The sequence below is a fragment of the Medicago sativa genome, chromosome 4 (genome assembly GCF_051527215.1).
Source record: "Medicago sativa cultivar Bolivia chromosome 4, Bolivia_mono, whole genome shotgun sequence".
Lineage (NCBI taxonomy): Eukaryota > Viridiplantae > Streptophyta > Magnoliopsida > Fabales > Fabaceae > Medicago > Medicago sativa.
The window spans coordinates 12350291-12365678 of NC_140752.1; the positions used below are offsets into that span (position 1 = coordinate 12350291).

The window sequence follows — 15388 nt, forward strand, 5'->3', positions numbered from 1 at the left end:
TTCATCAGAGAACTTTGAAAAACACTAAGCTAAAAAAAAGTGTACAAAGACCAAGTATGATAAAGGGATACATTTTCATATTAATTAATCTTTAAAATACTTTTCAAAAGTTTACTGCAAAGATTCCACAATCAGGAAATACCAAAACCAGACAGTTTGAAGTTAAAACAAAAAAATTACAACAACATCTGCATGAACAAAAGACCAAACAAGTTTATCATAAGTGCATTTTCACTTCCCATTCTTTTTCCTTCCCTGTTTTTCCTTGGCCTTCCCATGTCCTGAGTTATCTGCAGCTTGAGAACATTTTGCTTCAAAACATTTTGCTTCCCATGTCCTGTTTTTCCTTCCCATGTTATCTTTTGATGCCTTCAAAACATTTTGCTTGTGGTCATCATTGCCTACTGCAGGGCTGACTTGTGATGGATCAGACTCAACATTGGTATTCCTCTTGCAAGACAAATTCAGCTGATTCAAGATGTGTGCTACTTTTGATGGCATTGAAGAAATTTTCTTTGAGAGTTCACTTGTAGTGCACTTCTCTATCACCGAATCATTGCAGAAGAGGCTGAGAATAAAATAAATAGTTTTTGTCAAGTTTTGGCTAAAAATAAAGATATTGATAGCGAAAAAAAAAACCCTAATGAATTTTAAATTATTTCTTTTGCCAAATTATCGATTAGAAGATTTAGCTTGTATAAGTCGCTATTAGTTTGTAACAAAAAAAAAAACCGCTATTAGTTTGATACCCATAATGGAAGCCGTTTAGGTATATTAAGGATACCATTATCGATAATCTACATTTATCGATAATATCTCTTGTAACATATATGATATCGGATATGTGAACATATATATAAATTAAAATTTAACAGCAAAGCAAAACGAAACATATTGCAAAGTCTTAAAATTCTGAACCAAAAAAGTTGAATAAGATTATTTGTGGCAAGTTACATATATAACTTACCTCGATGAGGCTTTAAGTTGCTTCATTTCATCAAGCAAACTCACCAACTCTCCCATTTCATTTTTGTTTTCCAGATTAACAGGATTTTGTACCAACGAAGTCAAAAGTTGAATGCAAGGATCAAAAAAATCCTGAAGAGTTAATGAAAAAAGGTGAAAGAAAAATATACTTGTCGTAAAAGAATATAAATATTTTGATAGAGGCTTACATTTGCATTTTATTTAAACACAGGAAAAAAAATAGGCGCACCTGTATTATTTTAAGACATGATACATCGGTTGCCGACTGAAATTTTTCCAACAAATCCCAGAAGCAGTCAACATTCATAGACATGTCAATTCCATCTTGAATTTGTCCATCCGATGCCTGATCTAAAACAGAAATAGAGGGTTCTGTTATTACTGCTGCAGTTTCCACAGCCATACTGTCGACTCTGCTGGGAAATAATGTTTGTAATATGAGCTCTCGTGTTTGGCACGTCCCTAAATCCACAAACACAGCATCCAAACAAACGATTTCGGAAGAACTGTTCTGAAGCCTGACAATGACCAACGGGTTTCCAATTACTTTAAATGCCTCTGCAATGACTTCCAAACCCACGTGTTTATTTCCTTTCCGAAGAACATTGCAAAATTCCAAAGGCAATTGATCGGTTATATCGCTTTCCTTCAAAAAATCATGAAGTAAACGTACACACCCACTGGAGCTGAGATGAAGCAAACATGCTGAAGCAACCAATCTAATGAGAAGCGATGTAAAAGAATTCTTCACATCCAAGTTTGATTTTCTAATCCAGGTTTTGGTACCATTTTGATCATGAAATAACTCATGCAGGATATTTTCAATGAAATCAAGGACAGGTATTATGTCTGATTGTACAACAGGCACAAAGCTCAACTTTGAAAGAGAATTTTCATCCTGGCAAATTAGCCATTCAGTGAAAGATGACTTTGTTGCATAAATGAAACCTTTCCGGCAGCCGTTCAAATGTGATACATACAGCAGTAGCCGCTCAATAAGATACATAAAGCAGCTGGGAGACATATAGTCAATTTCCTTCATCCAATTCACCCTATAAGTATAATCCAATGCTTTGAAAAGCCTATGAGCGCGATCAACCTCAAAAGTCACTTCATTTGCTGAATTTAACTGTACGCTTTCAATGAATTCTTTCCAGGGTGTATTGTTATCTTCATATTTTTTCAGAATTTGCACAAACAGTTCATCTTTTACATTAGCTATACCAAGAACCATAACTACCACCTTTCCAATTTGACCATAGGTCAATCTTCCTTTCTGTTTAGTGTTTTCACAGATCACCTCTTTCATAATATTCTGACAAGCTTCAGTTTCCCTTAGATAAAACATTTCTTTTGTCAGTGTTTTCTTGCAGTCAAGGGGGACTAGAAGGTGGAATAAACACTCGATTGGCATTCTGTAAAATGTTTCCAATGTTTTCAAGTTACCGTGTCCATGGCTAAAACATTTGGACTTGAGAAGAAATTTTGAGACCTCATAGATATGCAATAAGGACTGTACCTGACAGAATTCAGACAAAGCCTTATTAACTGAAAACTTGTAGAGTGCGTCGAGGTTGCACAAAACATCCATGCCAACAGATAGTAACTCTGAACTCCAATAATTTTGAACAACAGAAACTAAAGGTTGAACATCAACAGAGACTAGCCTACCATTCTTCTTTAGCAACCTATCTCCCAATTTCTTCACCCAGTTTGCGTCAGGGATGAGCAAAAGGTAAATGTCATTGAGATTATAAATCTGCTTCTGAACACCCAAATAATTGAATGCAAACTTTACATAACTGCAATGCTGATAAGGCTCTTGAGGTTTGAAATTTGAAAGGGATTCTAGCATATGAACAATGTTATCCTTCCAACATGTCCAACAATAAAACAATGTCTCCACAGAAAATTGATTTTTCAAAATCATGCCTTCGACAGAAACATCTAACATATTGTCTTGGCATACATACTTAGAGGTGTTCATACGAAAATGAGAACACAACAGTTTCCTCAAACATAATATTTCCCCTCGGATACTCCTATGGATGCGAGAAGATTTCAACTGATTCATTATTTCAAAAATGTTATCATGCTCATTTGATAGTATTTCAGCTTCTGTAGATGCAAGCTCATAAAAGTTGTTTGACACTTCCTTTGCAAATGCCAACGCTCTTCCCAAAAGCTCGGCCTTCTGCGTAAACTGCTTCATGGGCCATGCTATGCTTCTCTTATACCAAAGAGAATTTGCAAGTACATAGAAAAGCACAAGTTCATATGCTTCCAAGAATTCGCCAACTTTTCCTAGCAGATCAGCCTCACGAAGAATATCACCCATCATCTTAGCAATGTTTACAGCCTCCATAAAGTTGCCTGATTCCTCTTCTAATTCAAGAAGCTCATCAAGTAAGCTTAATGATTGTAAGAACTCACGCTTCAAATCCATCGAATGAAAAGCTCTTACAAACTTCATCATAGATTTGATATCTTTCTTATCAAAATATTTTCGGGCACATTTTTCCAGAAATTTCTGTTCAATTGCATACAGATCATGACTATTAGCCCTACCGGGATGCACACTTTCATTTTGTTTCCACTGCTGAATGTAATGTAAGCCAATGTCAAACAATCCACCTTTTGCACAAACTTTCAAACAATTTAAGAAGAAACTTCCTCTAGCATACACTTGAGCTGCCATTTTGTGACAACCAGCTAAATAAAAGCAATCTCCTGCCCTTTTCAAATCAGGCTCACATTTTTCCAAGTAAAGCTTCCCTGTTAGCAAAAATAAGATTAATTTTGAAGAGTAAAAATTCATAATGCAAAAAATAATCTAAGCATGAGATTCAATTAAAATGTGTGTAAGCTTTGGCAATGTCATTAGGGGACTAAAAAAGATGATTACCCTATAATATTTTCTTCTACAACAAAATAAGTCAAATCCATAACTCAAATCAAACGGAATCATCAACAACAAAACTATTACTGACACTCACATAACCTGAAGTCATTTAAATAGTATCCGTAACTACAATAAAAGTTAGGTATAGATGAAAGTTGTAACCACAACACATGCTTTGTCTGGAGGAAATATGCAAGTCACAAAATGTTCAGATTGAATAAAAGAAACTATCTCTCAGTTCCCAAAGATGTGAGATATTCCTACGACTACCAGATTGCCCTCTCCCCATAAACAACCTCTCAATAAAATTGTTCCTAATACCATCACTAGCCAACCTGTTAGCATATCAACCTCTTCCTACATATGATTTTAACTTTTCTTCTATTTCCTTATATACTCTCCATATCTTTGGAAGAACAAATAGTGAAAGAACAGTTATATGACTTGAAGTAAACAAATTTACTGTAGGTGCTTGGCACTGTTTCATACACACTTCATGCGTATAAGTGTAGTACTATTGTTCAATGTTATTACTAACATAGAAAAATTAATTTATTAAGGTGAGTAGAAAAGAGAAATCATCCGAATACCAAACAACACATAAAATCAAAATCAAGGAGTCAGCTTCCAAATGTTGGTGTCTAGTTTTATATTACAGAACCACTTGTAACCAATTTGTATTATGAGGGTTGATTTATATATTCATTAGTTAAAAGAACTTCATCATTTAAAATTCTTGAGCAGATTCAAACTACAATCGGAAAAAATGAACACAATATGGAACTTGTAGTATAAACATGCTATTTGTGTTCTAAAATGATGTCCTTACATTTTTCAATAGAAAATGCCATAAAATAACGATTTAGATGCCAAAACTGAAGTTCATACCTGCTCTTTTATAATCTCCCAAATCAGAAAAACACTGGGAAGCAGACTCGGCCATTCCTATGCTTTCAAAAATTTCACCAGCTTCCCTGAGGATTGCATTTGCATCCTCAGGTTTCAACTCATGTAAACGGTTTGCCGTCTCCCTAAGACCAGAAGCCTTAGACCTTTTTTCCCAATAAGAGTCCCCAGCACTTTGAAAACACATTGTTGCCATCTCATAGTTATTTTGATAATATAACTGCAAAGGAACGGATAAAATAATATATCATTTAGAGAAAAAAGAATACTATACAAATGCGGTAAAACAAAAAGCTTTGCTCTACGCATTACATTGTAATAAAAGTATAAGACTATTTGTGATATAGTATAATATCACCTACGAGGTAGTGAGGTATAGAAATAATTTAATCCGCAAAGAAAATTATAAATCTATAATAACGATCTAACAGAAAAATGAGACATATTAATAAAATTCATTACTATGAAACCACAACGAATATAATGGTGGACCGCAAAACAACCTTTTTGCCACGAGACATCCATTCTTCTGAACTACTGGCAACTTTCATTGCCTGAGCAAGGGAATCATCCAGTTCTTTGAATTGTACAAGATGTTTCGTTTTCCAATAATCAAACATGGGTCTACAATACTCCTCTGTATTCTCGCAAATCCACAATCTCTGTCTTGTACGAGTTATAGCCACATATAGTTGTTTAAGCTCAGAACACAAAAGGTTGTGTTTGGAATCATTGAAACTGGGAAAAGACTTGGATTCTGTAGGTTCCAGTATATCTTGTTCATTCATATACTCATAAATCAACCTCCATTGATTTTTCAAAGGTGATGTGCCAAAAAAGTTGTACAGCAGTACATCCTGCAAAATAATACAAATGACCATTAAAATAAATAAACAAAACATTCAAAACAAAATGAATCAGATAAGATGGTTTTTTAACTACCTGAAACTCAAGCCCTTTGCACTCCAAAATAGTTAAAACCAGAGCTTGTTTTCCAACATTGTCTAAAATTTCCTTCCGAGCGTAATCATCACGGACCAAAATCACTTGCTCTGCTCCAAAGCCAACAATTTTCCTACTGTCATCATGTCCAGTGTTGCCAAAAATAGTTGCAATGGCATTTTTTCTGCTTCCACATTCAAGAACAACTGGAGCTTCCCCGTATATCAAACTGGTCTCAGGCTTCAAAACATCAATGGAATGAGGGAAAAAACGATAAAGAAGCTCAATGATGCTCTGGGATAATTTCAAAACTCCAGCATGAGTTCGAAAGTTTTGATTCAACAAAAAGGTTTCCGAAACTTTCACTGTATCTTTTTGGTGGTTATCGGAACTTCTCTTTGATTCTTGCACAAATTTCTTGTTAAAGAGAGATTTGATATCCTGGAACCTAAAATCAATTCCCCTTGCAATGGTCTGTGCAGTATCCCCACAAAATACGAAACCCTCTTCTACATTTCGACACACATATTTAAATAAAGCAATTTGACTCATGGTTAGATCCTGAACTTCATCAATATATACAAAGTGCATTTCATCACCCTCATATTTGTTAATTCTGAGTCGACGATGAAGGTCAACAACAATATCAGCCAAATCAAAATCCCCTTTGTTCATCTTCATTTTTTCATAACTTTGATAAATATCGTATATGATCTCCCTTTTCTGCTTGCTTAAGGATGACGCTCGATTTTCAGACAAGGAAAGATAATCCTGACGGCTCAACTTCCCTTCACCAGGATCCAGAGATTGCATTCCCCCTTTTATATGAGACATGATTTCAGTGAACACTCTGGATGAATCTAGCTTCTTGGTATATTGGGAGTTGAAATGTGGCCAATATAATGAATCAAACCTGTCATAAGTCACTTCCTTCTTCCTTATAAAAGTCTCCAAAGCAACAGATCTTACACCAAGGTTCTCACCTAAAGAAGATTGATCACTAAATCTTTTGAAAAAGGAATTCCCCACAGTCCCATCAAGCATCATCAAAAACTTCTGAAAAGTTATCACAAGTGGATATGAGTTGGCGGGAAGATTAACAAAAGAATCTGGAATATTCTTAAATTGTATTGATGCATCAACATCGACTATATCTTCATCTATAGAACAGCTTTTGGCAGAAATATCCCCGCCGCATATGAATCTGTATGCACAACAATACAAATATTACATACCAATTAAAGACTGCATAGAAAACTCTGAAATAAATAAAACTTAAGTGAACTCAGGGAATAAACGTGAGGACCAGAAAATTTCAAAAGACTTGCAAAGTGATACCACAGTGGTTACTAAAATTAAGGAGTTACAACAGTGCATCATTGAAACCATTACTTGATTACTGATGGCAAGCCAAAAACTTAGTATACGAGGGGGGATTAACACTAAGCGAAGGACATACAAGGAAAGCTAATAGGCATTAAGGAGACAGTGAAATAGTACAAAGTTTGGGGGGCGCTCCATCCGCCTGTGTATACACCTTATCATGCATTTACTTAAATTGCAATTCATGCAGGAAATGTTGGGGGGAAATCATTAATGTTTAAAAAATAAGTGATTTATGCTTCAATAATAAACATATTTTAGTCTAAAAACTGTGCGTTCCTAAAACAAATATTGGTTAGTGAATATGGATGATAAAAACTAACAAAACTATATCATTAATGATAAAAAGCAACATAATAGATCACAGAATAATTACATAAAGAAAAGTATAAAATGATGTATAGAAACAACAAAAATCATATGAAACAATCCAACAGATATTGTCAGGACAAATAAAAATTAACGTGTATTTATTAAAAAAAATAACACAAATAAAACAAACAGATAAGTTAAAGATACAAAAACTAAACAAGTCCTAGTATTATAGACCACATCTTTAACTTTTGGAATTATCAAGTAGGTGAAGATATCCTTTGACAGACACATAAGGTTCAACAAGATATTTTAAAAGTAATTTATCTAACAAGAAAGAAAAATTGATAGTTCAAAGTACAAGTTCAATACCTTTTCATTTTAACGATCTGTTGTTTCACTGCTTGACAAAGTTTGGGACTCACTGTTACAAATAATTGATGTAAGACAGGCCTGTCATTCACAGTAGAACTGTCATTATACTCTTTCTCATCATTCAAACAAGGAATTTCAACACTCTTAATTCCATATGCGTGTTCAAGAGCTGCATGGTGTAATTCCTCCTTTTTAAATAACTTCATGGTCAAAACAGTGGTTTTCCCAGTACCAGAGCGACCCAGTACAAATGTACTTTTAGGAAAGAGTATTATGTCATGTTCTTCATCTGATACTTCAAAAGGAAGTTCCAGTTCATTACTATTACGATCAGAAAGCAAGTGGCTAACCACAACAGATGATAAAGAATAGAATTTCATCAATAAAAAACTTTCCTCAACCTTTGAATTCTCAACATAAATTCTTTGATCGCAGCAACTCAATTCTGCTTCATTTCCATTAATGATTTCTGTTGATTTCTCCCAATTCATTGGAACCTCCATTTTCCTAGAAAAGCAAAACAAAACCGCGATCAGTTAGCTATAGTAGCTTAAGGTGTAATAAACTTCAACTCTAAGTACTTACCCCTCAAAACATTGCTCGCTGCAGCGCCTTATAAAATCATCAGTATAGCTTCCAAAAATACTATCAAGACGCTTCACTACTTTTGGAATATCCTCTGGAGGCAGTATATCCCATATCCTTAAAACTTGAGTGAAATTTAATTCTCTTACTATGTCCTTTGAATAAACAATAAAAAGACCTTCAACTTTATATTGCTTTAACATCTGGGATGAATTTCCACAAAGCAAATCCACTTTTATCCTTTTTGGTCTCCACCCACTAGAGAGTTTGAGTAAGAGGTTAAGCACCGACTTCTTTGCCCGCTTTGACGGAAGAATTTTAAATGACTTGAGGAAGTTATCACTAAAAAGAACCTGCACAAATTGTTGAGGGTTAAAAGGAACAAAAGGTAAAGCACATGATCACAATAAGTAATATTACAATATCGTAATCCAAATACCTTCCACCTAGAGTTTCTGAAAATGAGACTATCTGCATTAAGCAAATCGTCAAGTTGATCCAGCTCTTTCTTGGCATCCCAGATACCTTTCGCTAAATCCTCGTCTTCATCCGCATTAAAGAAACATTGTCGCTTTTTAGCATCAAGAACCAAATCTTTCCATACATTTTTCTGACTTACTAGGGTCCTTTCATTTCCCAATATCCATAGACAATGCCTGTTGAATATAAAAGCAATAGCAATGATGCAAACATTCGTTTTGGACAAAAATAAATGCAATTGTAACAGCACATAGTAGGTTTTACCTAGCCCTGGTAAGAGCAACATTAGTCCTCTGGTTATTGGAAATGAACCCAAGTGAAGTACTACAATTAGTTCTGACAGTGGATAAGATGATTATGTCCTGCTCCCCACCCTGGAAACCATCTATTGTTTTCACCTTCACATCGAAACCTTCGTGATTATCATACTTCTGTCCAAGCATATCCTGAAGTGAACCAACTTGAGCAGCATATGGAGACACTACACCTATACTGAGGTTCTCATTTGACTCAAGCCATGCTGCATTCCACGCAAAATAATTAAGAAACCAGTATTTCTCTATTAGAAATATGTTTCGCATTAACAGAGCAATAAAAAACAATTCATAATATCTAGTGTATACCACATTTTTATAATGTATCTTTATGTCCTTTGCTTGAGGGTATTTGAAGTAACAGATCATTTTAAAATAAAAAATATTGTTTTCCCGATAAAGTTGACCACATTATAAAAACTATAATACTTTAAGAAAACTGCAGCCATTCAGTTTAGCAAACAAAAAATGAATTATCTTCTTATTAAACAAAATCACAATCTAAAGAAATATTTTCTCTAAAGTAAAATAAACACAATAACATTATACAGGACTGTTAATACATTTAATGCTTGAAACGTTACCGATAAACAAACATTAAACCAATCACAATCTAAAGAAATATTTTCTCTACGGACTAGTATCATCCCGTGCAGAGAATGCATGAATTCTAACATGATAAATAACAACAGATGATTCATATACATAAATTATACACACACGCACAAATACAAACCTCTAAAACAATTTCTGATTATTTTCATCACAACCGCCACTTCAACCATATTTTTCCGGCTTCGTCCAGCATCATCAAACTCTTCGGTGCCACCAATTATATTTATAAAGGAATATGGACCAAACATTTGCCCGGGGAGATATTGTTTCCTGTAGTTCTTTGCAATAACATTTGGAGCATCAAGAATTTGGTTCAAATAGAAGCATGAATTTGGAAAGGAACTAATTGCAGGATGCATCCTGTACTGTATATTGAGGAAGTGATTTGGATGACCCAATGTGCTCAGTCTCGCAAATAAACTTCTTCCGAAACCAGCTTCAAAAGAAACCTTAGGCATATGAAGGACAGGTATTAGTATTAATTGTCAACGGAAAACTTTATAACATAAGTGAAAATGTAGGAACCAGGGGTACTAAAAGGGTCATTTTTAGAACACGTACACTACTTTCAATCATGTCTGGTAGCTGGCATTCATCTCCAACAAGAATGGCATGGTTTATGTCCGAAAGTAGTAGAGGTATGATTGACTCGCATTCCTTCAACTGTGCAGCTTCATCGATTACTAAAACGTTGAGTGGTTCCATGTCAACAGAATGCAGCTTAAAGGAACTAGAAGCAGTGGAAAATATTAATAAAGATGACTGTAAACAGAACTCTCTGATTGAATTTTTTGTCACAACATCTGGAAGGTTGAGGTCACCAATTGAAACTTTAAGGGCTCTTAATAGAGAAAGGCATTCAATTCTGCTCCTCTGGTGCAATGAGTATTCAGCAGCACTTACAACAACTGACTCGAAAGAACTGTGTTGACTTTCTGGAGGAGAGAAAAGCTCTTCCAATTTTTCACAAACAATGTTATTTTCAAACAGCACAGCTTGAAATGAACTGAGAGAGTAAATCAGACGAGCCAAATCTTTCAAGTTATGTTCCATAATACAACTTCTTGCAATATGAGTACATAAGATGGAAATGCAGTATCTGAGTGGCGATGCTATAGCCAGAAACCTCTCTCTGACAAACTCAACAAAAGATTTGTGAATCCCCACACCAGAATCTGATGGGCTATCATCTTTTGCCCTATTAAAGTTATTGTCATCATTTTGATCATGTTCCTTTCTCATCTCGTTCTCAATGAATATCTGATAGTGGGAAACACAGTTTTCAAGAAGATCAATCATTGAAGCAAAACAATATTTCCAACCATTGGGTGGGGTGAAACAGAATATGAGCTGCTTGACACGATAGTCCAAATATATCTCTTCAATTTCTGCACCAACTTTGAGCCGCTCATGATTACCAAATAACAACATGTCTCCTAAATTACAAAACAAAGCATCAGAATTTCTATCAAATGATTCTCTCACCATGCTCAAGACACGCAATGCCACTTCCTTAATAGCAACATTTGTTGGAGCACAAACAAGAGTCCTACAGTTCATTTTTAATAGAGAAAAAAGCAGTGTGCCCAATGTTTTTGTTTTTCCGGTTCCTGGTGGACCCCAAATAAGATCCACTGTAGACTTGTGATTGCAATGGAAGGAAGAAAGGCAAGCACAAATAGCCTTGTTTTGTGACTCATTCAACTCAGAGGACAACCTTTGATATGTTTCATCGTCCCTAAGAGCATCAGTCTTCGGAGAACAGTAATAACAGTTTTCCTCAACCTGCACCCCAAAATACATCCATTAGAGTTTGCATAAATGAAATGTCAAAATATGTTCTACTTGGAAATAGTCAGGCTCAATATCAATAAACTAGAAAATGTCATTCACGATTCACCACAAAGGGAAAAGCCAAAGAGTGTCCCTGGGGCACTTGTTAGCATTATCCTTTATAAATAATTAAACATTACAACTTTCAACTACATACTTTCTTTCTATAATAATGTTATAACCATTACAATCAATCAATGGTGAATATCAAAATAACATAATCTTCAGTTATTTCACGGGAACAACTGATAATCTTATATTTATAGACTTTGAATCACTGAATCAAATCTTTAACATAAAAACAACACTTTTACCACATCACTAGCACATAAAATCTTCTGAATCAGCTTTGAATCTCCATCCATATGTAGCGCGCTCCATATTCTTCTGTTGGGGATTATATTCGTCAAGAATATAATAAACAAAGATTTTTGCCCCATTTCATCAATGTCAATGTCTTTAGAAGAGATGACTTTAAAAGTAGACATAAGTTTAGTCTCATCGTCATCACCTTCAATCTCTTCATCAACAATCCCCCCAGCCGACAACACAAAACTCCAAGTCCTTCCAGACCTTTGCAAATCATTAACCGTTTCAGGTTTAAAATCAGCCAAAATAAAAACATCGCCGAACAATGTTTTGTATAACTCTTTTCCATGACCAGATGACCTGTTTTTCCAAGTATCAGTTTCAACAACATAGTGATTCCTACCATATGACTGTGACCGTGAATGTTCAAGTGAAATGACTTGAGCATAAGGTGAACTTGACAAAATTTCCATACAAGAACAGAGTTGTGCTCGAGTTTCTTCCAACAACGGATACACAAATGACTGAAAATACTGTTCAGTTGAATTGAATGAAAAATCGATATTATCCACCTACAAAAACAAAAGCAAAGGATTAAAATGTAATGTCAAAGAAAGATAATGTGAGAAAGTAAGAGAAGAAAGTTGAAAACCTTGCTCTTGTAAAGATCCTGGTTAAAAATGTCTTGGAGAGACCAAGAAAAGATGGTGTCTACGAAGTTTTGATCGTCATGGTAAGTAGGTTTGTTCTTCTTCTTCTTCTTCCTTGAAGTTGAAGTTGAAGTTGAACGGTTCATTGTGTAGAGGCTTTCTTCTTTCTTAGTAACCAAAACAAAAATCTAAAGAAGAGGTTTTTGGTTGATAGATAGAACACTGAAATGAGTAGAAACAGTAACAGTGGAATAAATAAAACTAAAAGAAATGGATTTCTTAATAACTAAGAATAGAAATCAAAAGCTGTACTGTGCATGTAGCTTCAGGCCCTCTTCCTTTGTGGATTCCCTTCTTTGTTGGTTCGTCAAAATCAAAATGAAAATGTAAAGAAGATGAGTGTGAAAGGAATTGTTTGTGTTTCAGGAAAAGTGAGAGAGTAGTATTGTAGTTTTCATAGTAACTAAAAGCTATTTTAGTCGTTTTCAATCTACGATTGTAACCACCCAAGATAAAAGGACATATTTGTTTTGCCGTAAGAAGGAAAAGGAATCAATATCATATCCCAAAAGATATGCAGATCGCACTATGAGGGGCTTATGGAACAAAAGGAAAATAAAAAATAGAAATGGAACTCTCTTTTGCAATAAAGGAGATAGAAGAGCAGTCGGAATGGGGAACTTGATTTGGTCCCACCCTATTTCTCAACATTCAATTTTTAAAACAACTTTTGGTGCATTTCAATAAGCATCAGTGATCAAACGGAGGAAAACTATTTTCCATGTTTTAAGAATAATATGCTTTAAGAATACTTTGCTTTAAGAACATCTTAAGGGACTAGAAAACTATGCTTAAAGAATACTTTTAAGAATACTATGCTTTTGCATAAAAAAGAAAAGAAAAAGAAGAATACTATACTATGCTTAAAGAATATTTTTATGTACAGTTATGTCATTTGGGTAAATCGTTACAATTACAAATAAATTCTTTAATTTAATCCAAAGAAAAATGAGGGGCTATGGAGTAGACTATTATAGTCAATACAACGAGCCTTCAAGTTTTTTTTGAATAAGGAAGCTTCTTTTGGAAATATCCTTGATTAATGAATTATTGAATAGTTAAATAGGGAAACAACACTTATGGGTATTTTTCTTACTCAATTTTAGAGAAATGATATTTGAACAATTATTTTGTGACAATTTTTATGATAACTACACTCACATTATGTTCTCATTTTCTCTCTATTGCTTTGGTTTCGTGCTAAGACCTAAATTTCTTTGTATATTTTAGTTGTCCTACAAGTTGTTTAAGAATATGGTTATTCAAATAACATTCCTCTTTTTTTTTTTACTCCTAGGTGAAGTAAAAAGGGAAACAACCCTTCTGGTATTTTTTTACTCAAAGATGAAGTAGTGAAATGGTTAAAGAGGAATCCAACCCTTCTGATAATGGTTGTTGAACTTACGTCCTTGCGTGATACGGGTCCAACTCCTAACCAATATTTTTTGGAATAATAATTTTTCCAATAGTATAAGACATTTTTTGGTGTAATTTTGTGGTACTTGTCATAAGAAAAGAAAATTATTTTAAGGTGCATTTATTGGTATAATTATTTTTATACCCTTATTTAAATTGATACATGTTCTCTACTTTGATTCAAGATATGGAGAACCTTCTAAATATTGATTTGATCATATCTATTGCTCACACTGTTTGTGAAGGTAATAGTTGTGCTAAATTTTTAGCAAGGTTTGAAGCTTCTTCCACCTCAAATTTCATGATTCACACCTCTCCAATGAGGCTTATGAGACCTCCTAGTAGACTCTATATGAAGTTGGTTCTATAGATTGTAATTTTGTTTTTTGTGTCTTTCATTCCTTGCCTTGTAACCAGAAATAAATTGGTAGAGCACATAAAAAACAACCACAAATTTAATATCTCTAAAAATGAAAAACTGATCTAAAAAATCTCACACATCAAAATTAATAAAATAAAACGGAAAAATTCCAACAATGATATTGAAATGTGTCCCTTAATTTGCAATGTTAATAATTTAATAATCATTGATTGAATCTATAGTCGAATTTGAACCAAACAAACACTCCACAAAGATGGAAAATCAATCAATGTTAATGACCTAATAAAGGTGTTGGGTTCAAATCTAGTTTTAAAAATGTAATAGTGATAAATCTTCCACACGCTTCATCAAATTCTTGATCTTCCACACGCTTTCCACTTAAAATTTCCATTAACACCACTCCATAGCTGTAAATATCAATCTTCTCATTAACTTGGAGGGTATCAATCCTTCAAGCTTAAGCAATTGCGTCAATGAAACAGATTCATGCAATTGCTTATGCTTGAAGGAATTGATACCCTCCAAGTTTCTTCAAGTCGCCTTTTCTCTCTATCACTCTCAACGGATTCGGTGGTTACCTCGCTTTAACAAACACCTCCACAGACGTAACTTCATTAACTGTTTTGTTGCAATTGAATTAATTGACACGGTTTAACAAAACTTTAATCCTAACAACAACCGCATGGGACTCGACATTAACGGTGTTCCTTCCAATGTTACAATTCCTCACGAGTTGGAAATCGCTACAAGTGGAGGAGCTTGGTTCTTCTCTTCATTGCAATGGTTTGTATTCATTGTTTCTATTTCTTTTTCCACTACTGCTGCGTCTTCGCTAAAATATGAATGTTACATTTTTGATAGTGATGACTATCTTTCTTTACATGATAGTGACCGAGATATTAGAGTAAAAGCCATGAAGGGTTCAAGAAGAGCAAGT

General features: G+C 34.4%; 1 protein-coding gene across 1 annotated transcript; it reads right to left on the reverse strand.

The window, feature by feature from the left end:
* Positions 1–55: 55 nt before the first annotated feature.
* On the reverse strand, positions 56–12817 carry LOC146926390 (uncharacterized). The gene is made up of 14 exons (XM_085758756.1): positions 12596–12817; positions 11949–12515; positions 10363–11586; positions 9923–10250; positions 9137–9392; positions 8832–9048; positions 8393–8745; positions 7805–8314; positions 5738–6941; positions 5299–5652; positions 4778–5015; positions 1217–3762; positions 968–1098; positions 56–568 (listed from the first exon to the last, which is right to left on the reverse strand). The coding sequence occupies exons 1-14, from the start codon at positions 12737–12739 to the stop codon at positions 232–234; spliced, it is 8409 nt and encodes a 2802-aa protein (XP_085614882.1). The 5' UTR covers positions 12740–12817; the 3' UTR covers positions 56–231.
* Between the last annotated feature and the right edge of the window lie 2571 nt (positions 12818–15388).

Excerpts from the sequence above, each read along its gene's own strand:
- LOC146926390 (XM_085758756.1), bottom strand. The coding sequence starts at position 12,739 with ATGAACCGTTCAACTTCAACTTCAACTTCAAGGAAGAAGAAGAAGAAG. Across the intron at positions 11,587-11,948 it reads TTTTATGTGCTAGTGATGTG|GTTGAGGAAAACTGTTATTA; the intron begins GTAAAAGTGTTG and ends TTTGGGGTGCAG. Across the intron at positions 10,251-10,362 it reads CAGACATGATTGAAAGTAGT|GTTTCTTTTGAAGCTGGTTT; the intron begins GTACGTGTTCTA and ends CATATGCCTAAG.